The sequence below is a fragment of the Leptonychotes weddellii genome, chromosome 15 (assembly GCF_054177405.1).
Source record: "Leptonychotes weddellii isolate Sample4059 chromosome 15, ASM5417740v2, whole genome shotgun sequence".
NCBI lineage: Eukaryota > Metazoa > Chordata > Mammalia > Carnivora > Phocidae > Leptonychotes > Leptonychotes weddellii.
Genome location: NC_138383.1, coordinates 11,890,476 through 11,913,888, shown reverse-complemented (window position 1 = coordinate 11,913,888; position 23,413 = coordinate 11,890,476). Strand labels below are relative to the sequence as shown.

The 23,413-nt window shown below is 49.9% G+C and overlaps 1 protein-coding gene across 2 annotated transcripts in view; it reads right to left on the bottom strand.

Moving 5' to 3' along the window:
* Positions 1-1,597: 1,597 nt before the first annotated feature.
* CACNG5 (calcium voltage-gated channel auxiliary subunit gamma 5) overlaps positions 1,598-23,413 on the bottom strand; it is a 41,035-nt gene continuing 19,219 nt past the window's right edge. Inside the window, exons 2-7 of one of the 2 annotated variants that reach the window (XM_081804656.1) lie at positions 16,167-16,252; positions 12,119-12,358; positions 10,553-10,639; positions 8,673-8,813; positions 5,393-5,538; positions 1,598-5,156 (exon numbers count right to left, since the gene is read on the bottom strand). In XM_081804656.1, coding sequence (XP_081660782.1) covers positions 4,899-5,156; positions 5,393-5,538; positions 8,673-8,813; positions 10,553-10,639; positions 12,119-12,314 — 828 coding nt within the window. In that variant the 5' untranslated portion in view covers positions 12,315-12,358; positions 16,167-16,252 and the 3' untranslated portion in view covers positions 1,598-4,898. The remainder of the gene's footprint in view (positions 5,157-5,392; positions 5,539-8,672; positions 8,814-10,552; positions 10,640-12,118; positions 12,359-16,166; positions 16,253-23,413) is intronic. The other variant, XM_081804657.1, reaches the window with a different exon arrangement.

Sequence of the window (23,413 nt, the reverse complement as noted above, 5' to 3'; positions counted from 1 at the left end):
TGCCAATCAAGGCCACGGCTGAGCTCCTGGCACCATTTCTAGGACGAGCTTTTCCAGGCAACTGTCAGTTCCCTCCCCTCACCCAACTCCCACCTGGAAACTTTCATATCCTGACAGACACAGTCACATTTCGGACACCTTTCAGCAGGGAAGGGTCTTTCTTGCCTTTCCTTTTGCATGAAAGTGGTGCCTCTTGACCTTGAACCTGCTCTTGAACCTCTAGAGTTGGCTCAACAGGGCCTCACCTGCCACAGTGCTGTCCAGGGAAGCAGACGTTGGATTGAGAGAATCCAATCTCTCTCCCTCTGGCTGAGAGAAAGGAAGGGGGCAGCTGAGTTCGGTCTTCGAGACCTCCATCCCCTCCTCCTCCTGCTACTCTGGGGCCTGCCATGTGCGCTCCATTATACACAATCTTGTTCTTCTTTGGGGCCCCCAAACATCTGCTCTCTTATATAAATTCTGCATTCTTTGGGTGTCATCTGGGTGCCCCTGGCAGGGGGCAGAACCTGGGGGTCCATCATTTGAGCTCGGCTGGGTTTTGCCTATAAAACTTAGAATCTTTTGAGCTGGAGACAGAGCCTGAAGATGATTTTTTCCAACCCCCTCATTATATGAATGAAAAAAGTAGGTCCCGAGGCTGCTGACCACCCACAGAAGGTGGAGCAGTGCCCAGCAGGGAACTCAGGCCCACTGCCTCCCTGGGACCAGCAGAGCAGAGGGGCTCACTGTGTGCAAATACTCAAGGACAGTCTCCCCAGGCAGAAAACTTTGGCTCAGAAGTGGACGGGGAGATTAGGCTTTAGTACACACGAGAAAGCCGAGGCAGGTCCTGGGAGAGTGTGACCTGTCCAAGGTCACAGAACAGAGGTCTAGGATCCCAGTGCAGTTGTAGGTGGGAATCCAGAGACCATAGTTCTGCCAAGAGGAAGGGCCCGAGGCCCCCAGTGCCCATCCTGGGTCCTGAGGGGCTATGGCCCAGCTCTGGCTCACCACCCTCCACCCCTGTGGGAAGTGTCTGCTCTGCACATGGCAGCCACTGAGCCTTGCTGTCAGGGCCGAGCTCACACTTGCAGTGCACGCTGGGTCCTGGCATGTCTGGCACATTCAGTGGAATCCAGTCTTTTACCTGTATCTACTCACCAAGTGAAGCGTTTGTGTTCCAGAGGTTAATAAACCCCTCATGGGTTGTATTCGCATGTGAGCATGTACTCCCTGAGTGTGGGATACCAGTCAAGACTGGGGAGAGCACAAACAAACTCCATGCACTCATCAGGAAGATGGGCTCAGTTGGAGGGGCAGCCTGCAAAGGAACAGAGCCCGGGGCCTGGCTGTGCACGGCTGGGCCTGGCTGGGCTGACTCCCCCCACGCCCCCAACCTATCCTGCAATTCTTAAGATGGAATGCCATTTCTCCCGCTCTCCTCTGCCCTTCATCCACTTGTGATGTTTAATTTACTGTGTCAGCTTGGCTGGGCCATGGTGCCCACATATTATTCTGGCAGTTTCTGTGAAGGTGTGCTTTGGATGAGATTGACATTTAAATCAGTGGACTCTGGGTAATGCAGATTACTCTTTATAACGTGCTGGGCCTCGTTCAATCGGTTGAAGGCCTAAATAGAACAAAGACTGACCTACCCCGAGCAAGAAGGAGATACACCAGCAGGCGGGCCTTCAGACTCAAACTGCAACTTTCCCTTGAGTCTGCAGCCTGCTGGTCTCCTCCATCTGATTTTGGATTTGCTAAGCCTCCACCACCATGGGAGCCAATTCTTTGAAATAAATCTCCCTATGTACATCCCATTGTCTATCTCTGGAGAACCCTAATACACCACTTTTATTCAGGGAGAAAGGAGAATTACCCAAACGTTAAGGAGGGGCTCCCCTGACCCATCACTGAGAAGCTGGTGGCTCTTATGGATTTGTCCCCAATGCCCCCATCAACTCAGTCCACAGCCCTGAAAACAGACCTTTGAAAGCCATCTGGTGGGGCAGGGGGTGTCACTGAGTCCCCCCTGGGGCAAGGAGGAGGCTGGTGAGTTCCACGTGGGAGGGAACCAGCAGTTTCGGAATTATTCTTGTCCAACCACTGGTAACCCTGAGTGCTTTTCTAGTCCAGAATTTATCAGATTTCAGTTTATTACCCTCCCTCCCTCTCCAAGTTTTTGAAGGTGAGAAAAAAAAATCTCAAGGTGTTTTCTTCAAGTGCTTGAAGAAACGAAGGATCATCAAGTGCTTTGGGAAAGGACCCTAATTATATTTTCTGAGTTTATGCACTTTAATATTTGATTAAAACATTTGATTGTGGAGAGAGGCTGCAAATAGGCCCCCAGTTCTGAGATTAATGGATAGACGGAAAGGGAACTGTAACAGTTGTGCAACGATTGATCTATCCCCTGTCTCTCATGAGGGAAGAGAATGACTTAAGCATAAACTGCACCTTCCCAAGGCACGAGGTGCTTGATTTAGCAGCCCAGCCTCCAGGCCAATAAAGGCTCATCCTAATGGTGTCACAGTCAACAATCAGCTCATGTTTAGGAGTGGGTTCTATTTTTTCCTTGTACACACACACAAGCCTGGCATAGTGACAGAGAAAGGGAGCTTAAGGGACAGAAAAGTGCATTTTGGGAGGGTAATTACATTGACCAAAACAGGAGAAAAGCACATCTAAACAACCGTCCGGTTTGGAAATGCCGCCTAGTGAGTCTGCATGTACACTAACCAATTCCTTTGCTATGGAGGAGAACGTGGTTTCCGTTTTATTCTGTGAACAGTAACCAGAGTACAGCAGTCGTTTTAAGGTGCCAATGGCCTGGGACGTTGGGTTGGGTTTATGGTCGCTATCAGTTTCGAGGCAAGGATTGAAAAGTCACATTTGATGGCAACCTGGAGCTTTGTACACAAGGCTGAATCACTAGAGTTGGGGGTGGGTGTGTGGGAGGGAGTGGCTTGGGGATAATTTGGGCCAAGCCCCTCAGAGCAGATGGGGTTGCCCAAGGATCCATGCTTTCAGGTGATGGCTAAACTGGGACCACAATCGGCTTCTCTCATCTTCCCCTCTACTGTGCTGTGAAGCACGTGGAATAACCCAGCTATGAAGTGACCCACCTGTACCTGCTGAACTGCGTGCACCTCCCTCCCAAAGTCCTATGTTGAGGCCCTCACCTGCAGAACCTCAGAATGTGACAGGGCCTTTAAACAGGGATGAATGAGGCTCTGAGGATGGGCTCTAATCTGCTCTGACTGGTTTCCTGGTGAGAGGGAACGTGGACCCCAGGGCATGCACACAAGCACGGAAAAGACCGTGTGAGGACACGCCATCTGCAAGCCAAGGAGAGGCCTCGGAAGAAAGCCAATCGGCGGCCATCTTGATCTCTGACTTCTGGTCTCCGGAACCGTGAGGAAATAAATGTCTCTTGTTAGAGCATTTTGTTATGGCAGCTCTAGAAAACTAGGAGACTGTCTCGTCCAAGTCCGTATACGTGGATGTGTGGTCTTCTGTAGAGCTTTCCAGAGCCCAAGTGTTGCCCGCGGTGGCTCTGTGACCCTGGAACCTAACGCTATCTTAGAGAGCGAGAGCAAGAGAGAAAAGCTGGCATGGCAGAAACACACAGCGGAGAGCCTGGCCTTGTTTTGCTACTCACAATCTCATAACCGGAAATGCATACACTGAGAGCTTGCCTGGAGAACTGGGGGGGGGGGGTCACGTCCTGCAGTGGCCCTTCCACCGATCCTGTGGACTTCATGGAAAGTGCTTGGTACCTCCCAGCTCAGGTTTGCTACTAGGAAAATGGGCATCACCCTGTCTCATCTTCTGGAAGCATCTGGCTGCCTGCATATGTCCCCAGTCCAGGAAGCAGATACTGCCCTGTATTAGGATTAAATGACAACCCCCATATATTCACGGGCATCCAGATTATTCTAAGGCTGGCTTGTTTTGACTCAAAATGCACCAAGTGTTGACAAATCCAGCTCCAAATCCCAGGCAGCCTCTTTGAAAGCTGCCTTCTACTTAGGTGGTATAGGCGTGTATCTACATGGTTAGATTTTAGGGCCTTGGACAGGAAATACTGCCCATGTGAGCAGGGATAGTATCCCCCGGGCCTGAAACAGTGCCTGATAATACTAACTCGGACCAGCCAAAATCTGAAATTCTCCTTGTGAGAGTCACTTCTTGGGTTAAGGCATTAAAGACCCCTGTTGAATATGTTATAGGGGCCATACATATTAAGACATCATCAGCCATTAACACCTCTTTGTGACTTCATCAGTGTGGTCTCAGACCCACTCTGGACCCCTTAGGGACCAAGGCCCGGGCAGCTGAGTCCTGGTGGGAGGAGAGGAGGGAAGATTCACAGCTTATGGGGCAGAGGGGAGGGGAGAGCCCAGGAAGGTGTGCTGTAGGGACTGGTGTGGGTAACCAACAAGGATAAAGGATTTCACAAGGAACACTGCTTGGCAATGCTGAACCAGCCAGACCTCCATAGGAGAGTCACCTTTTTGGCCTGATGGCCCAGATCATGAGCAGGAGGGCCAGGCTAGTTGGTAGGCACACAAGCCCAGTTGGGTCTGTGTAAGGAACTCGGCCTGGGGCCATGATGTTGGGTGTGTAGGGACAAATACGCAGCTGGAACAGCCCGTGATTGGCACTCAAGAGGCGGGGCCACACCCATGCTCTCAGCCAATCAGCTTGCCCGCTGGCTCCAGCCTCCCCGACACCCACCCTGGGGCAGTTAGAGCTACTCTGGGGGAAGCTGTGGAGACAACGTGGGTCAAGTGACAACAGCGAAGCGCGAGGACAGCCTGGGCCTGGCAACCAAGGGCCTGGGGCTCACAGGCCATCAGGGGAGCACGGGAAGGGCTATCTGGCTGTCCACAGTCCAGGGAGGAAGGTGGTGAGGCTCAGCAGGGGGAAGATGACATCTGGTCATAGTCGGGGCACTTGAGCAACGCTGGGTAGTTGCTGTTCATCTGCAGGGAGGCGTCACTGGAGATGTCGGAGGGGCTGCGGCCCCGGACCCAGGCGTCCGGGTGTAGGAACTGGCCTGAGTAATCGGAGCAGTTGCTCAGGCGAGGCCGGTAGAAGCCGGGGTGGGGCCTGTACAAGTCCTCGGCGGTGTACCGCTTCATGAACAGGTACACGGACATCACCCCCGCGCTCTACAGGGAGGAGAAAGCAGAGGGGCGCTCACTGCTGGGGCCCTGGTCTTGCTCCCCAGCTGGGGGCCGGGGTCTGCACAGGACGCGGCCACCGGAGCAGCTGAAGCCCTGGGACAGAGCGGGGATGTCCTGGACAAGCGGGCCCGGGGAAGGTGGGAGAGTGACACGTTCTGGGGAGGAAGAAGGGCAGCAGAGAGGGTGGGGCCGGGGCCCCCTGCCTGTCGGGGGAGGTTTACCTCCGTCAAAAGGAACGAGATGGCAGCGAAGGCGAAGGACCACCCGTACTTATAGTTGAAATAGGTCTCTGTGTCCTTGGTCCTGTTGAGCATCTCATCGTTGATGCCGGAGATGTAGAGCACGAGACCCACCACCAGAGAGAGGCCTGCGTCAAGGCAAGGGGCTGCTTAGTGAAGAGGCCCCAGGGCCTTTGCTGATGGAGCACCCACCTCCCCTTGGGGTTCAGGAAGAAAGCCTCATTTGGGGCTTGAGGGAGAGCAGGAGCTTTCCTCCTAAAGACCTTGTTTAGACCATTACCTTCTAGAAAGCAGATAGTTGCAGGGAAGAAAGCTCCCTGTCCAGCCACCTTCTGAGCCACGGAAGCCCCATGGCTGTCACCCCACCTGCCCACCCATGAGGATCACCTGTCAGACATACTTGCCTGAGCCCTGTCCCCAGACTTTCTGGGTCACTTGGCCTGGGCGGGGGCCCTGGCACTGGGTCGTCTTAAAAGCTCCCCAGCTGATGCTAAGGTCAACTAAGGGTGTGAACCACTGAGCTAGCAAGTGGCCTTTGGTAAACTGAAGAATAAGACAGGCTCCCTTGGCAGAGGCAGCCAGGACCTCCGATCCCTCTCTCCTTAACATCCTTGTGGAGACTAAGTGGCCCACGGTCTTCACAGCGCCACTGACCATGGGGGAGGCATACTGAAATCCTGAGGTAGGAGGGGTAAAGTGAGTTTGTCCAGATTCTGGAAAGCGATAACTCAAGAGGCCATTGGGGCCCAAACTCCTGCTCTCTTGTGCAAGTGACTGCCTCAGGCACCGGTCCCTTGGTTAGTTACTGTCATTGAATTAGGACATAATTAATTACTCTGTTTTGAGCTGTTCAGGCTTAATTCCACTCACATGATTAAACTAGGGCATCTTGAAGGAGGAACATTAGAGGAAAAGAGGTGTGATTCGAGCCTTCCTTGGCACTTAATTCATGCTGCCATCATTGCTGGCCCAAGGGAACCTTCTCTGTTGTTATCATTAAAACAACTTCGCTTGGCCCCGTTCATTCTGAGATTTCTGATCCTGTTGCCTGCTGCTGGAAAAACCTCAGGTGCCTCGAAGCTACTCTATGGCCTTGACTCTTGTCAAGTTAGAAAGATAAAGGAAAAGTTTAACCCCTGAGTCTGTACCTCTTAGACTAGGTGGAAATATCACCATGCAGAAGGCAGGCCAAGGACATCGCAGGTGCCCAATAAATATTTGTTGGATTGATGGATGGAAGGGTGGATGGAAGAGTGGCGTGTCAGTTGAAAAAAAGATGGACAGATGAATGGAAGAAAGGATGGAAGGAGAAAGAAGGAAAGAAGGAAGGAGAGAAGAAAGAAGGAAGGGAAGGAGGGAAGGAAGGAAGAGAGGAAGGAAGGAAGGGAGGGAAGAAAGAAGGAAAGAAGGAAGGCGGGAGGGAGGGAGGGAGGAAGAGAGCTATACTGATAAGAAAATGTTGAGAAAAGGAATCTAAACTGGCTTGGGAATCAGGTGGCAATCAGAATACCTGGTGCCCAAGAGCTATTCTTACTGCCCTCCCCTCCCCTTTGTCCCTTCCTTCCTTCCATCCATTATCCAAGCCATCCACCTACCCATCTTCCATCAGAGCATCTCCTCCCTAGGCCCTCCCTTGTCAATGTGTCCAGGGCTCCAGGGCACCTAAAATACATGCTCTGAGGGTCACTCTTCTGTCTGAAGTATTATCTCTAAAAGCAAAGGTCCTCCTGAAAAGGTATAGGTCACCTTAAAGGGGAGAAAGAACCTATCTTTATTTGCCACATTCTCTTGCCTTCTCACTCTGTGCACTCCCCGTGAGTAACCTCATCTCTACCCATGGTTCCCTCTCCTACTCCCTAAGAGGTTAGCTCTTAATCTCTATTTTGGGTCCAGGCCCCTTCCACAAGCCTCTGACCTTTAGCAGTCTTTGGGACACCTCCTCCCAGGTGTTACATGGACACCTCAAACTCAGCATTTCCCACACTAAACTCATGTACTTGGCCCAAATTTGCTTCTTCTCCTGTGGTCTCTAGCTCAACCATGGATGCGTCATTCACCCACTGCCTAAACAAGAATTTGGCACCATCCTTGACTCTTTCCTTAAAGCCTAGTCCTTGTCCTGTTGAGTTTATCTCCCAATGTCACCTGAATCCTCTCATTTCTCTCTTCTCTCCTATCATCCCCTTCATGTGGGCCACCATCACCTCTCTCCTGTGCCACTGAAATAGCCCCTCGCCTGCTCTCCCTGCCCCTGTGTTGCTTCCATCCTTCCCTCCATTCCCCAGAGTGGTCATTTTAAAATCCCCAAATATGATCATATCGTCATCCCTTAGCTCAAAGTCCTTCTGACGTTTCTCACAATGTCCCAAATCCTCAGATGCCTTCCCGTCTCCCCTCCCGCCACATATTCCACTTCACACTCCTGCCATAAAGCACAATGAACTCCCCAATGCTTTATCCTCTCTCTTTCCTCCAGGCTCCCTTTCCATCCCCACTCTCAACCTTACTCCTTTACCTAATTCATCCTTGAGCTCCCCTTCTGGGAGTCTTATCTGACCAACCGTTGGTCTGAATTTCAGTCACTGTTCTTGGCCCCCATAGGAGTCCTTGCTTGTCCTGCTATGTTCATATTAGTAAATCTATTTGTTTATATCTCCCATTCTGCTGACGTTTTTATGGGCAGTGATGCCAGCACCCAGAATAAGGCCTGGTAGATATAATTCATGAATGAATGAATGAATGAATGAATGAATGAAACTCAACCTGGTGTCTCTCCAGGAAGACAGATTCATGTTTAAGGGACCTGGGTATGGGTGTGACTGGAAGGTCAAGGGGATAGTAGGAGTCTCCTGACGATAGCTGAGGGCTGGGAGTGAAGGGGCCATGATTCCAAAGGTAGATTGTACTTACCTTTCATGCAAAATCAGGAAGAAATAGCCCCTTCAAAAATAAGAATGCTCATTATTGGTAGAATCAAGAAGTCAGAGGTGGTGACAACGGGGAGGGAGGCGAGAGCCCCGGGCTCTAATCCCAGCTCTGCCCCAGGTGAGCCTATCAGGTCTTTCCTCCTCTGGGGGTCATGGATGGGCTCGAGGTCATCAGAGGCCTCCCTCACTCCAACTCGGTTCTACCTGGGGCACAGACTCAGCTGCTCCCATGCCAGGGGCTGACCCACAGCTGTGACCACACTTCCCAGAGCAGAGCCGTGGAGGAGTCAAATGTCGAGAGTCGAGAGTGTGTGAAAGAAAACAGTACAACTTACCTGAGAGAATAAAAAAGATGCCAGAGACAAAGGCCAGTATTGTCCTGTGGGGACGGATGTGTCCGATGTTGCTCAGGATAAACCCAATGAACATGAAGAAGAGGCTGACCAGGGGGAACGGTGTGGCTGAGCGAATCATTTCTAATTGAGGGGACAAGAGGACACCGTCAGCCTCCCGTGGCCTTACCTACTTACCTCCCCTCCCAGGTGTTCCTGGCAGCGTCTGCCAACTGGTGCCCCAACCCCCTGGCCTGCATGAGTTCTCTGGGCTCCATCCCCTCCTTGGGCGGCCCGGGGATCTCCCAGTGCTGGCAGGGCTTGCGTCTCTGAGGCAGGGTTGGGAGGGCTGACACTGCCAACATGCTTCTGTCTTTTCTTCCAGCACAACTGTTCCCTCCTGGGCAGCCAGTATGGCAGCCATGGAAGGGCCTTGTCACTCACCTCACTTCCTCTCCTGGGGTCATGCACCCTCTCCAGGGACACAGGCATCTATCTCTGAGGGGTGCTGTAGACAGTTCCTGGCCTCTGTTGTCTTCAACTTATAATTACTTGGGGGATGGTCTGCCTAATGAACGTATCTTGTCTTTGCCCTTGGTTCCCAAGCGAGAACCTCCAAATCCCTGGAATTTCCCAAGTGAGAAGAGTGTCCTTGATATTCATGGTGGGCCCCTCGACTACCCCTGAGATTCTTCCAATCAGCTGACTCAGGACAGGGCTGGAAAGACCAACCACGTGATTAGATGGTTGGGGTTTTGAGCCACGTGATCCAGGCCTGACTCTGGGAAGGGGGGAGGGGTCTGGAGACTGTGTTCAGTCACGTGGTGGACAGCTCACTCAAACACGCCTCCATAATGAAACCCAATAAATACTCGGCACCAAAGCCTGGTTGGGTTTCCTGGTTAGTGAACACACCCATGTGTCAGGATGGTGAGGCATCCTGATTCCATGGGGAGAAGACATGGAGGCTCGGCATTCAATGCCCTCCCAGATCTGGCCCTATGTGCCTCCTCATCTGGCTGGTCTTGATCTGAACCCTTTATAATAAAACTGTGATAGGAAGTACAGTGCTTTCCTGAGTTCTAGGACTTGCTCTAGCAATGTTTTGAACCTGAGGGAGTCACAGGAACCTCTGACTTGTAGCCAGCTGGTCAAAAATGCCAGTGGCCTTGGGGGTCTTCTGAACTTCCAGCTGGTGTGGGAAATGAGGGAAGTCTGGTTGGGGTACTGAGTCCTTAGCCTAAGGCTAAGGGGTGATTGTATCAGAACTGTATTGCAAGCCCACACTGGGGTCAGAATAGACCCTGGTAAGGCAAAGGCCATGAAGTCAATCTTCTTGGGCGCCAGAGAGTTTGCATCAGTTCCCTGAGTGCTGTGGTTTGGATGCGTAGGGTGGAGCCCTCATGAGTGGGATCGATGCCTTTATAAAAGAGACCCCACGGAGCTCCCTCGCCCCTTCCTCTGTGTGAGAACACAGCAGTAAGGCACCAGCTATGAGCCAGGAGAGGGGCCTCACCACAACGTGATCCTGCCGGCCCCTTGATCTTGGACTTCCAGCCTCCATGACTGAGAGAAATAAATTTCTGTGGGTCAGAAACTACCTGGTCTGTGGTATTTTGCTACGGCAGCCCACACAGACTAAGACACGAGGCAGAATGCCCTCTCCCTTGCCTGGGCCACAAGACTTGGGAGACTCCAGCAAGCTGTCATCACCACTGGAAGAATAATCGGCAGAGAAAGCTCTGGTGAGCTGAGGCCAACCCCACCAGCTGATTCGAAGGGCATTAGTGCTTGAGAAGCAAGCTGGTCACCCTGCCTCTTCCCCCTGCCCTGCTCTGCTCTGTCTAGCCAGTGACCCAGGTCAGAAAGTCTGAGGCACCTACTTAGAACATTGACTGTGGACTCTGATGTCAACTGAGTGTTCATGGGCATCACATACTCTATGGTGAAGCAGCGTCCCCGCTCCTCACCTGTGAAGACAAGAATCATTTGCATTTCCAGGTTATTCTTGAACATGGATGTGAAGTTCATACATTCAAATGATATCCCCAAATGCTTCTGGGATCTTTGGCCCACTGTGTTTGCGCCTGGGCTGGATCTAAATCTCGGGGGTCCCATCCCTGGCTAGTGACCCACCATAGGGGTGGGGGTGTCTCCTGACATCACATCTTTCCTGGAGAAGCAGCACTGTGAATGTGGACCCAGGCACCAAGAGTCACATGAAAAGAAGTCTGCACTACAAACTTGAGGTTGAGAGACTCATCTGGTGGCCATCTTGTTGCTTTGGGGCAGACTCAGCTGATGATGGCACATGGCTGGCTTAGATTCCCCAGCAGGGATGTCACGGAACAGAACCCCCAAAGTCTTCTCAATCATTTTGGAAGCCAGACCCTAGTGACTTCAAATTCTCCTTCAGATTTAAGTAGAGACTGATGCCACATAGTTTCAGAAAATGGGAGGTGAGGTCAGTGTCAGATGCCATTTCCAAAGTCACCAGGAGGCCAGGCCTTGAGGTGTCCTCCATGCTGGATGCTGCTGGGCGCCAATCACCACCCTCATTTTCCAAAGCCCTACTATAAAGCTGGGAGGACCACATGCTCCCTCTGTCCTGTGTACATGTAAAGTGCCAGGGGCCCTTCTAGAAAGGCTCAGTGATCACCCTGTGGGGATTCCAGCCAGCTCAGGCTTGCGACCAGTCTCACAGAGCATGGAGATGCTCTTCTTGTGCAGGTTGGTTCTGGGCCATGATAAAGGGATAAAGACAAAGTGCCTGGAATAGCAACTCAAGGGTTCCAGAGAAGTCCTCGAGAACTGGAGGGAGGCCCAGATAGGTGGGATCAAAGCCTGCACCATCTTGCAAATTTGGAAGGACGTACACCTGGGTTTTCTCTTTCCCATTTCACGGAATTGGAACAGGGAAACTGCCAAGTCTTTCCCATTCTGTAAACGAGTGGACCTGTAATGTTGAGTCAAGGAGACTTACTTTGCCTCCCTGGGTCTTCATTTGCTTATTTGTAAAGTGGAAATAATAAGTCCTGCCTTGGAGTGTTGTGGGGAGGCACTGAGATCAATAATTCCATGGGCTAAGGCACGCAAGGGTGGTTCCAGACCCGTGGGAGGCCAGCCTCATTCAGCCTGGGAGGCAGAGTATGGGGAAGTGTGGGGAAGGTGTGGCTACATTCATCTCTCAGGTTGGAGGGACACAGGTCCCAGGGATGACAGGACCTGCTCCTGGACACTCTGACTCAGGGCTTACGTTTGGAATGGGCCCTGGTTGCTGCAGGGAGCCCCACCCAGAATTCACAAGGGCCATCTCTGGTGAACTGCCCCCTCCCAGTGGGGGCATCTCTTCCCAACGGGGGCTCTCGGGCAGGTTTTCCGGGGGGGGGGCGGGGCAAGGCCTGCTCCTGTCTCTGGGAGAGGGCTGTCCCAACCTGGGGTGCCCTTACCTGCGAGGAAGCAGACACGCCACAGGCCCGAGTGCAGGGACATCTTGATTTCCATGCTCTGGTTCTGGGGCAGGACCACGCCCTCCTCCAGGTAGAGCCAGTAGTCGGTGCTGACTGCGATGCCCAGGAGACCCAGGCCACAGACAGCAAAGACGCTGCTCAGCAGGGTCAGGGCCTTCCTCCCGCAGCCACTCATCTTCCCAGAGGTCGATGGGCGGCCTGCGGCCAAGGAAGTGGGCTCTGGAGGCAGGAGAGAGGGTAAGCCCCTGAGGAGGCCAAGATGCAGGGCCCGGAGGAGGTAACTCAAGTCACCCCGCTTGGCTAACCAGATGCAGAAAGACCCACAGGCCAGCTCCTGGATGCCAGGCCACTATGGGGGTGCTTCCTCTCCCCCTGAGGAATTCACAGCCTTCTGGACAGGCTACTACAAGGGTCCCCCTTTCCTCTCTGGGAGCCCCCCTTGCTGGATACCACCATTCATTCATTCATCTGCAGCAACCCACTGTGCCCACATGGAAGACAAGATGAACAGCACACTCTCCTTGCCCTCGAAGAGTTCCCGTTAGAAGAACAAAGGTACCACCAACACAATTAAAATGCAGCTTGAGATCTCCCATGGAGGCATGAACTCTGCGGGGGTGGACTTCTCTGTGTTAAGAAGGACTCTGAGCAGGATGCAGAGGGGGAAGCAGCTGTGGCCTTAAGAAAAGGCAGAGGGGCAGAGAAGGCCTCTTGGGAAGGGGTCTTCCTCACGGACTCTAATGAGTTGTAGTTCTGGGTCAGCCCAAGTCAAGAAGCCACACCACAGTCCAAACCCAATGGGCCTCTAAAACCATCTGACCTTGCGGGCTCAGCAGGTGGTATTGGCGGGAGCCAGCTCTGAACCAGCCCGAGGCCGAGAGTCTATGCAAGGGGCGCTGTGAGCCCCCTACCGATACCTGCCACGGACAGGTGTGGGCTCGCGCAGGGAAAGACCGACAGTAGGGCAGACAGAGGCCAGCCTCTACAGAGCCCACAACCCAGCTCAGGGCTTCCGCTCACTGGTCCCAATCTAGAAACATCCGGGGAGCATCTAAAAATCCCTCCAGCCTGGGTGTCCCTCTGAGGGATTCTGGGGCAGCTGGCCTCCTACGGGGGCAGGGGTATCCTGCAGGTGCTCTCGGCGATTCCAACGTGCGGCCCAAGTGGAGAACGATTGATCTTTGCTCCTCAGAGTGTGATCCATGGACCAGCAGCATCGGCCTCACCCCAGAGCTTGTCGGAAAGGCAGAATCCCAGGACCTTCCAACTTTCTAAACCAGAATCTGTATTTTAACAAGATCTAGGTGAGCTGCGGATCTGCTGAAGTCTGAGGGGCTCTGAGCCAGCAAACAAGAAACCTACGCTACAACGCAGTAAGTGCTATGATGGGGAAAGCCAGGATATGATGAGAGCCCAGAAGAGGGTCACCTAGGGGGCTGTAGAGGGCAGGCAGAGCCATTTCTAGAAGGGGAGGGGGCCGGCAGAGCAAGTCATATGCCTGCAAAGTTGCCAGGCCGTCAGCATCTCTCACGGGCCCTTTTGCCGTCAGTCCTACAAAGTCAGGAATTCTGAAATGTTAATGGTCAGGAAAGAGTCAAGTGCCCCAGCGCCTGTGATGGGGAGGTGGGGATCACCCGCCGCAGGGCCCTATCCCAGCCGAGACTCGGCTGAGTCCTCGGAGAAGGGATAGAAGCCACGGTCAGGTCAGGAGGCTTGATTCGTCTGTGAAATCTGAGCTTGCTGTGGGAGAAGGGGAGGAACAGTGGGTGCTCTGCGCAACAAGGGGGGATGAACTGACCCCAGTTCCATAGCATCAGCCCTGCCCTATCAGCTGACCGCAGCAGAGTTGACTCAGCTACAGAGCGAGCCCCATGCTGGCTTCCTGGGGGTGTGCGTGAGAGCCTGGGGGCAAAGGCCTCCTGTCCACCAGGCCGCAGAGCACCATCCTTCCCGTACCGGCTTTGACAAAGGAGGGAAAAAGAAAATCCCCAGCCAGCCCCACCAACAAGCCAAGTCGTTCTGCATGCAGTGGGGTGGGAGGAGGGGTGGGACGGCCTGGCTCCCGACTGGGTTACGCACATCTAATAAAGCACCTACTCTGCTCTGTGACTCCATCATCACGGGCAGAAACCCGGGGCCCCCGGGGAGGGGAGGGGGGTGGGGCAGGCTGCCTGCAGGAGCCCCAGGGAAGTGGCCGCCTGGACTGCTGGGATGGGTAGTGACGAGGGAATGATAACTAAGACTTTTATAGCAGTTTGCAGTACTTTCCCTCACTTCTGAGGCTTGCAAAACCCTGAATCTGCCAGAGGGAAGGGAATTAGAAGCCCACAGGTGGTTGGCGGGGGGAAGGGAAGGAGAGGAAAAAAAGGGATTCGATCCCCAATGAGAACAACAGCTCTGTACGCTGCGAAGAGCCTTGAAGGGAGAGGTGGGACGCCAGGACACAACCCGGTCACTAACTAGCCATGTCGTGTTGAAACAGTAACCTTTCGGAGGGCCATTTTTTTCTCGAAGAGAATAACAATAAAAGCCAAAGTATATTGAATGTTCTCAACTGTTAGGCATTCTGCTAAGCACTTGACTCTCTATTTTAATCCTTATAGCCCTGTTACCGTCCCCACTTTATAGGTGAACAAACTGAGGATCAGAGAGGTTAAGAAACTTGCCCGAGAACACTCAGCTAGCAAGTGGTGGTGCTGCCTTTGAACTTCACCCTGCCCCATTCCCGAGACCTTTCCCATGCCACCTTTACGAGTGTTTTCCAAAGCGGGTTCCATGGAGCACTATTCTAGTAAAAAGGACTCTGATGGGAAAAAAGCATGGGAAGCACTGCATCTAGGTCTCGAAGAATCACGTTGCACATTAATATGTTACAGGCCTGAAAAGCGTGTGCAGTTTCGCTCATTGCGGTGTTTTCCGAACTTCTGTGTCCACAAAATGGTGTCTGTTTCCGTGGTACCCACTTTGCGAATGCTGCTGCCACCCCCCCACCCCCTCCCCACGTGAAGAATACCAAGCTCTCACCAGGCCACTCCACAAACTTGCTGGGGAATTAAACGCAGCATGGATGCAGCGTGTTTTGTAAGGAATTAGCATCACACAGCAATGGGGTAACCAGCCCCCCCACCCCACCTGCCTTGCAGGGCGCACAGATCAGGGCTGAACGGCCAATTTTAACAGTAAGCTTGGCAGAGGGACGAAAGAAGACTCAGATCTGAGAGATCTCGGGAGGTGAGGGGGGAGAGGAGATTGGATCTGAAGCTATACATGCAGGAGAGAAAGGAAGAGGCTGAAGTGGACCCACCAACCACACTGCAGGAGCAGCCCGCGAAGCCTGGGGTGAGCTTGGGCAAAGGGAAAAGTCCCCTTCCAGAGTGCGTAACAAATCCAGGGGATGCCACGCAGAGCGAGAAATGGTCCCTCTTACCCATTACACAGTTGTATTTGTGCTTCTGTTCTGAAATCGTATTTATGTACAAATAAATATCATGAGCTGAGTACGGAAAAGCCCTTTGTGTAGAGTACCTCATTGGGACCTGACAACAACCCTGTAAGTAGTAGGTTGTATATGCCCCCATTTCATGGATGGGGAAACTGAGGCTCAGACATGTTCCATAGCCTACAGGACGTCACAGGTGGCTGACACCCGTGACCTGTGATTGATCTGAATTTAGGTCTAATTCCCAAGTTTATGCTATGGCTACATCATCTCCCTGCTGAAGGAATAAACAGGTTCAAGAAACTTGGGGTGAAGAGGCACATCCAGAGCAGGTCACTGGGGAATCTAGAAATGCATGGGACACAGTATTTCGGAAGATTGTCTTTGGAAATAGCCTAGTGTTACATAAAGGTGGTCTCCTGACCCTCCTGGGTTTCCTTTGGGGGAGTCAGCCAGCATATCCTCTCATATTGAGAGGCAAACTCTAACCCAGCATTTCTGATTCCCAAAACCACCTTTCAGGGCAGGAAGACTAACGTTTCCCTCAAAGCACATTTAAGAAAACCAGGGTCCAGAGGAGAGATTTACCTGAGATCGTACGGCCAGTTCTGTGGAGGGACAAGAGTGTGAACTGGAAATCTTCTGAATGCTGATCCAGTGCTTTTTCCTCTGTGCTGTACAGAAAATCGTAAGGCAGAGGAGGAAAATTCATGCACTTGCCCACTCTGAAAGCAACACCACCGTTCACATTTTAGTTCCCAGCCTTTCTCCTGTGTGACTGTGTGCTTGCACACAGATTCTTCCAGCCAATATCTTCAGTGGGTGGGGCAGGGACAGCGGTCCCCTGAAGACACTCTGGTCGGGAATGAATTCCCAGTTCCCACATAATCAGATCTTGGCTTTTCCATGGTTGTTTCTCCTTCTCACGAATCCTCTCCCTCGGCTATAGCACCCAGTTGATTCTTCTCAGCGGGGGAGGCAGACCTTTTTTTTTATAAGTTGCTACCACCAGACAAGATGTTTACTCTATAATATTAAGCAAATAAAGCTGGAGGTAAAACCCCATGTTTGCCAGGACCTCAACTATGAAACAAATTCATAGACTAGGAAGAAATAAACCAAAATGTTGATGGTGGATACTCCCAGGTCTTAAGGTTACGTGTATTTGATTTTCTTTATAGTGTTCTGTGCTCGACAAAGCTTCTTAAAAAAAAACAAACCCATATATCCAGAGAGGAAAACTAAAGATTAGAGTCATCAATTGTCCAATTGCTGCCCTTGTAAACAGAAATGGAAGGTCCCCAGTTAATTTCTGGGCTAGAGATGCCAAAATGCAGTGTCATCCCTTGGAGCTTGGGGCCCAGAAGCGCGGCAGCTTTGAGCCTTTTAAGATGATCGCCCTGGGGCCATTACCTCTAAGAATTAGCTTGTTAATTATCAGGAATTAACAGTCGCTAATTATCATCTGTGATTAGCAATTAGGGAGAAATGTCTTGTGGAGATTAAATCACTAATGGCACATTTCTCTGCCCAAGCCAATAATGAAGTGCTTAGGTGCTCAGAGAGATAGGTGAGCTTACAGGCATGAGTGAGCGCCCAGTTGGAGAACTGGGAGTGTGTGTGGTGGGGTGGAGAGGGTTCAACTGGGGAGGAGAAAAGAAGTGGAAGGAGAATCTGATGCAGACATCCTGATCTCAGTTTCCCATAAACCCAGAGAAAACTCTGTAGTGCTTGATGAAGGGTTTGGGGTTTGGGGGTTCTTGACAGGGCTTCCAAGCCAGTTACAGCAGCTGCTTCTGTAAGCGGGTCTAAGTGACTCGGCGTCAGCTTGGCCAACACCCAGCAGAATGAGCTGGTGACCAGAGGACAGCGCTTAGTGGGCCTGTGGCTCTGCCTGCTTCCCCTCGTGCTGCTCCCCAGTACATTCTATGGTGGTTAGTAAGTGACCACAGATTCTTTGACACTCCTCCCATTGAGAGGTGGGATCCATACCCCTCTCCCCACCTTGAGTCAAGGCAGGTTTGTGATGACTTTGACCAACAGAGTCCATGGAAGTGATGCCATGTGACTTCTGAGGCTGCGTCACAGGAGGAGATGTAGTTTCTGCCTGGTTCTCTGGGGAGCCCCTGCAGGGGGAAGCCAGTGCCCAGGCAAGAAGTCCGACTCGCCCGAGATCACCAAGCTTTGGAGCAGGGTTTCTCAACCTTGGCCCTATTGACGTTTTGGGCTGGACACATCCTTGTGGTGGGGAGCTGGGATGTACACGGCAGGATGGTCAGCAGCATCCCTGGCCTCCATCCACCAGATGCTAGTGCATGCACCCTGCTGCGAATAGACACAAATGCCCCTGGGTGGCAAAATCACCCCTGGTGGAGAACAATTGCCTTGGAGACCACAAGTAGGTGTTCTGGTCGGCAGCCTCAGCTGAGCTCCCAGCCATGGGACTGGGCCACCCTGGACACACCCAGCCTGGTGGAACTTTCTGATCACAGCAGCCCCAGCCAATGGTCTGACTGCATCTGCCGGACAAACTCCAAACAAGAACAGCCCAGCTGAGCACTTCCCAGATTCCTGCCCAACAAAATCAGGAGCAGAATATGGTAGTTTTTTGTTTTGTTTTGTTTTGTTTTTCAGGGGCCTGAACTAACGACCCTGAGACCAAGATCTGAGCTGAGATCAAGAGTGGGACGCTTAACCGACGGAGCCACCCAGGCACCCCTGGTATTGTTGTTTTATACCATTGGGTTCTGAGGTAATTTGTTCTAAGGCAGAAGTTACCAAATAACTATAATTCACTTAATTAGCATCTCTTTCTCACTGCCTAAGTATGACATAAATCCCAAGTGGCCTGAGGGTCATAGTTTAATCCTAGACTTTACAGCTATGTTGGGGAGTGAATGGCACATGGGCTTTGGGACCAGGCAAATCTGAGCTGGAGTGCCAGTTCTCCCATGTCACATCCTGGGCAAGTCACATGACCACTCTGAACCTCAGTATCTTCATCTGTAAAACAGGGAAAGCTTCAGAAGAATTGTTGTGAGGATTTATACAAGCGTAATCAAATAAGGCTGGGCCACCTCAGGCCATCTCTGTACAATGCTGCAGTCAGAAAGTGCCACCGCCTGACACCCAAAGAGCAGTGAACAAGGAAGAATGAATAGGGTACATCTGTCCCTGAAAAGGGGCAAAATGTCCCAGACTTTCTCATCTCCATCCAGTTCTCCAATTTCCCTCTTAGCATGGCAACTGCTACCTGCAGAATTGCCTTCATTTCTATCTCTGCCAAATTCCTACCCTCTCTTACCTCCCTATCATCTAAGGCATTTGGATTGGAGAGATTTTAGGTTCTTCACATTCAAGGAGCTAAAGTACTCTGAATGGTCATGTAAAAGGTGTCTTTATGGTGGGCACAGTGGTGTTTCTGTAGACACAGATAATAAATATAACATTAGCAAATGTGTATTGAATATTTAAGTGTCAAGTACATTAGAGGCTCAGCATCAGAAGGAAGTGTGTCACCTCAAGACTTGAAACCTCTTGGCATTGAAATAAATGGGTGGACACATAATAACATATAAAAACATATAAAAACCTACAGCTATAATACAGTTGGAAAATATAATGCTGTTTATGTAGCAACAAAATGGTAAACTATAGGGTAATAAACTTAACAAGTTATGTGCTAGTGCTATATAAAGAAACCCTTCAAACTATCAATAAACATAAAAGAAGACTCATAAATAAAATAATATATCATGTTTTTAGGTAGGGAGACAATGTCATAAAAATGTCAACGCTCTCTAAATTAATAGATGAATTCAATGCAATGAGTTCTCTTTAGAAAAATGACATATGAATCTGGGGTTAGAATAATAAAAAGCATTTGAAAGGAGCCTGATAAATCCTTTTAAGGTTTTTTGTTCTTTTTGTTTGTTTGTTTAGAGAAGGAGAGAGGGAGGGAGTGGGGAGAGAGAGAGAAAGAGAGAAAGAGAGAGAGCGAGAGAACCTTAAGAGGCTCCATGCCCCCCGTGCAGAGCCTGACACAGGGCTTGATCTCAAAACCCTGAGATCATGACCTGAGCCAAAATCAAGAGTCAGACGCTTAACTGACTGAGCCACACAGGCACCCCTGAAAATTCCTTTTAAATATAAAGATAGATGAGTGGGACCTACCAGATATTTATGCTTACTGTTAGCTACAACAATTAAAACAGATTCATGTTGATGAAAAAATAAAACAAATCAGTAAATGAAATTAAAAAGAGATTTTAGACTTCCATTTCTGGCTATGATGAACTAGCTTGTATTAGACTAACCTTCCTGTGAACATAGCTAGAACAGCTTTATAAAATGAAAAATATCTGTTTGAACACATTGTAGAGGAATCAAAGAAACCAAGATTTTAGAGGTCAAGATCTGAAGATAAAGGAAAGGCATTGACACAAATAAGCCCAACATGTTGCACAACTTTTCCACGTGAAGCACGTGCCAGTTCATACAGAGTGTGGGTCTGAGAGGCTGAGAAAAAGGCTATGAGGCTCTTACAGCAGACTCATGATGCTACAAAGTCAATAATCAGTGTTCAGGCCTCACCAAGAAGGGCAGGTCTGATAAACAGCCCAATCTTTCAAACAGAGGACCCGGGAAGTCTTACACTGCAGGTGAACAAGAGATCAGCTTCTACAAGACTGAAGCCTATTTCACATCAGCTCAAATTCATGATTGGACGTAGGCAATCTTCTCTAATCTAACAGACTGCCAAAGACAAAAGTAAATCCTATTTGGGGGAAGATAACACCATTAAGAACTTCTACAATTTTCCATTAAAATGTGTAGCATTCAGTAAAAAATTACAAGACACATCAAGAGGCAAGACTATGACAAAACAAGAGAGACATCAGAAACAGGAATGATGCAAGTCATGACATAACATGATGACACTTTAAAAGTGCTTTAAGAAAGCAATCATCAACCTAGAATTTCATACCCAGCAAAAATATCCTTCAACATCGAAGGCAAAATAAAAAAATAATTTCAGAAAAATGAAAACTGAGGAAATCTGTCATCAGCAAAGTTGCATCAGAATAAATACTGGGGCACCTGGGTGGCTCAGTTGGTTAAGCATCTGACCCTTGGTTTTGGCTTGGGCTGTGATCTCAGGGTCCTGGGATTGAGCCCCATGTCGGGTTGCTCAGCGGGGAGTCTGCTTCCTCTTTCCCTCTCCCTCTGCCCATGCTCTCTCTCTCTCTCCCTCCCTCTCTCAAATAAATAAATATTTAAAAAAATACTCAAGAGATTCTTCAAGCAGAATGATCTGGTACTAAAGCACAGAAATACAGGAAAGAAGAAGAATGAAAAGGGTAATTATGTGGGTAAAGCTAAATAAAATAGTGAGTGTAAAAAGGAAAAATAATACTATCTTGTGGGTTTAAAATATATGTAGAATTACTCTGAAGCTAATGTGCCTTTTTCTTCTAATTTTAAGATTTTCTCTTTGTTGAACTGAATGATGATGAAAACATGACTTATCAAAACTTGTGGCATAAAGCAAAGTTAGGCTAGAAGGAAAATTACAGCCTTAAGAGCATGTATTAGAAAAAAAGAGAAAAAAGTAAATGATTCAATTATCTATCTCAAGAAGATAGAAAAAAATGCCAAAAAAAAAGAAACCCTCTCCAAATAGGAGGAAGAAAACAATAAGATAGCAGAAATTAATGAAAACAAGTGTCTAATAAAAAAATTCCTCTAGTGTAATTGGCAAACCCCCAGCAAGACAGAGATAGAGACAAAGAGAAAGGAAGAATGAATGAATGAATAAATGAATGAATGAATGAATATCCAGGGCTAGCAAGGTTGTGAGACACAGACACTCTCATATACACTTGGTGAAAGTGAATATGCAGATCTATTTGAGGAAACCCATGAAAACTAAAAATGCAATTATTGCATGACTTACTAATTCTGCCAGGAATGTACTCTACGGATATATTCACAACACTCTACAAAGATGTATATGGAAGGATATCTCCACAGCACTACATGCACAGCAAGCAACTTAAATGACCAATGGGGGAGCTGGTTAAATAAACTGGGATTCAGCCATATAAGAGAATGAATACTCTGTAGCTATTAAGTATGAGAAAGCTCTGTATGTTCAACATGGAGAGCTCTCCAAGATTAATTATTAAGTGTTAAATGCAAAAAATCCAGGAAATCATGTAAGTATGATACTCTTGGGTAAAAAAAAAAATCATATATACTATGTAAGTATTTTATTTATATCAAAATATTTTTTTATATTTTACTGTATTTATATACACATATTTATATAGTATATATGTATATTTCTGTATACCTATCTCTAAATTACATGTATATATAGAAAAGGAGTCCAAAAAAGAGAGAGTACATGAAATCCCTAAGATAGTAGGTACTATATTCCAAAATTGGGAGCAGAGCACCCTAGAAGACTTAGGAACTGGATTCGTGACTCTTAAAGTTCTCATCCACACTGATGGTGAAACAGTTAACTGAACTGAAGACAGTGAGAGATTTGTGAAGAATGTTTGAAAGGGTTACAGCAGTGCCCCTTGTTGTTAAACATACCTTATCCCACAGAGGGCAGGAGGATGAGAAATCCCTGCCCCAAACCTCAAGTTTAGTGAGAGGATTCAATGTATGCTGGGAGGCCAGTGACCTGGTGGGTGACTCTGACCTAGAAGATCTAAAACGAGAGAGATGTTGGCTACTTGCTGTGGTGGTAGGAGGGAGGGAGAGTTCACTGCTGCTCTGTTGTTGGTTGCACTGCCCGAGTTTGTGGGGGCAAGGGATGCAGGAGCATTTCCATAGACCAGTGGGCCAAGCCTGAGAGCGCAGCACTAGCATGGAAGTGACTAGGGTCCCCCCCAAGATGGTTGCCATCCAAGACGGCTGCCAGGAAGGGGGAAGGAGCTTCACAGAGAGAAGCTGGGGGCGGGGGGGAAACCACTGGATTCCCAAGAGTTTGAGGAAGGAACCATGAGAGCATGCAAAACCCACATGAAGGGAACTACAAATTAGAAGGCACTGGGGATGGGAGGGTGTTTGTGTGTTTCTGAAGGACCCAAGGAAAGGACAGTGGTAAAAAGACCCAGCCTTGAACACTCCCAAGTCCAGAGAGTCTATGCCATGTCATGACTATACCCATCAGGTAAGAATTCTACCTCTCCTGCCTCCTCTTCCCGTCCCCCCTCCACGCCTGCAGCATGAGGGAGGGGTGCAGCAAAGAAGAAAAGAGGCCAGCTGTACCCCTCTGCAGGGCTTTGAAAGGCTTCCCACCACAACACAGCTGAGCTGAGGGTGGACAATTGCCGTCATTTTGCCTAAAGCTGGAAGGTTTGGCTGTCATTTGGGACTGGCCAGTCGAGTTCCTGGTTGGGGAACTTTGCACTCCTGAGAGACCAGAAGAGCCATGCAGGTTGCCTCAGCGTTCATCTGGAGCCAAGAGAAGAATCAGTCCCCCTAAATCAATGTAAAAAAAGGGGAGGAGGGCTGCCTTGTGATTACATCCCACAGGTATGTGTGCAGGGGCTTTAGGTTAAAAACCAGCAACTCCCACTTAAGGCAATGTTTTGAGGAGGAGAACGAGATCAGTGCCCTTTCCTCTCCCTCGTTGTGGGCAGGTCCCCCCATGTTGATTCACCACCTGATGGGGCAGAAATGAGAACATAACAATGGCCTCCCTGTGTGAGTCGTATGGAGGCTGAGGTCCCATCTTCGGTGCAGCCTGAAGAGAAGAGGAGCCAGACTGAGCAGTCGGGAGGGGATGCCGTGCCTGCATCAGCAAGGGGTCCAGC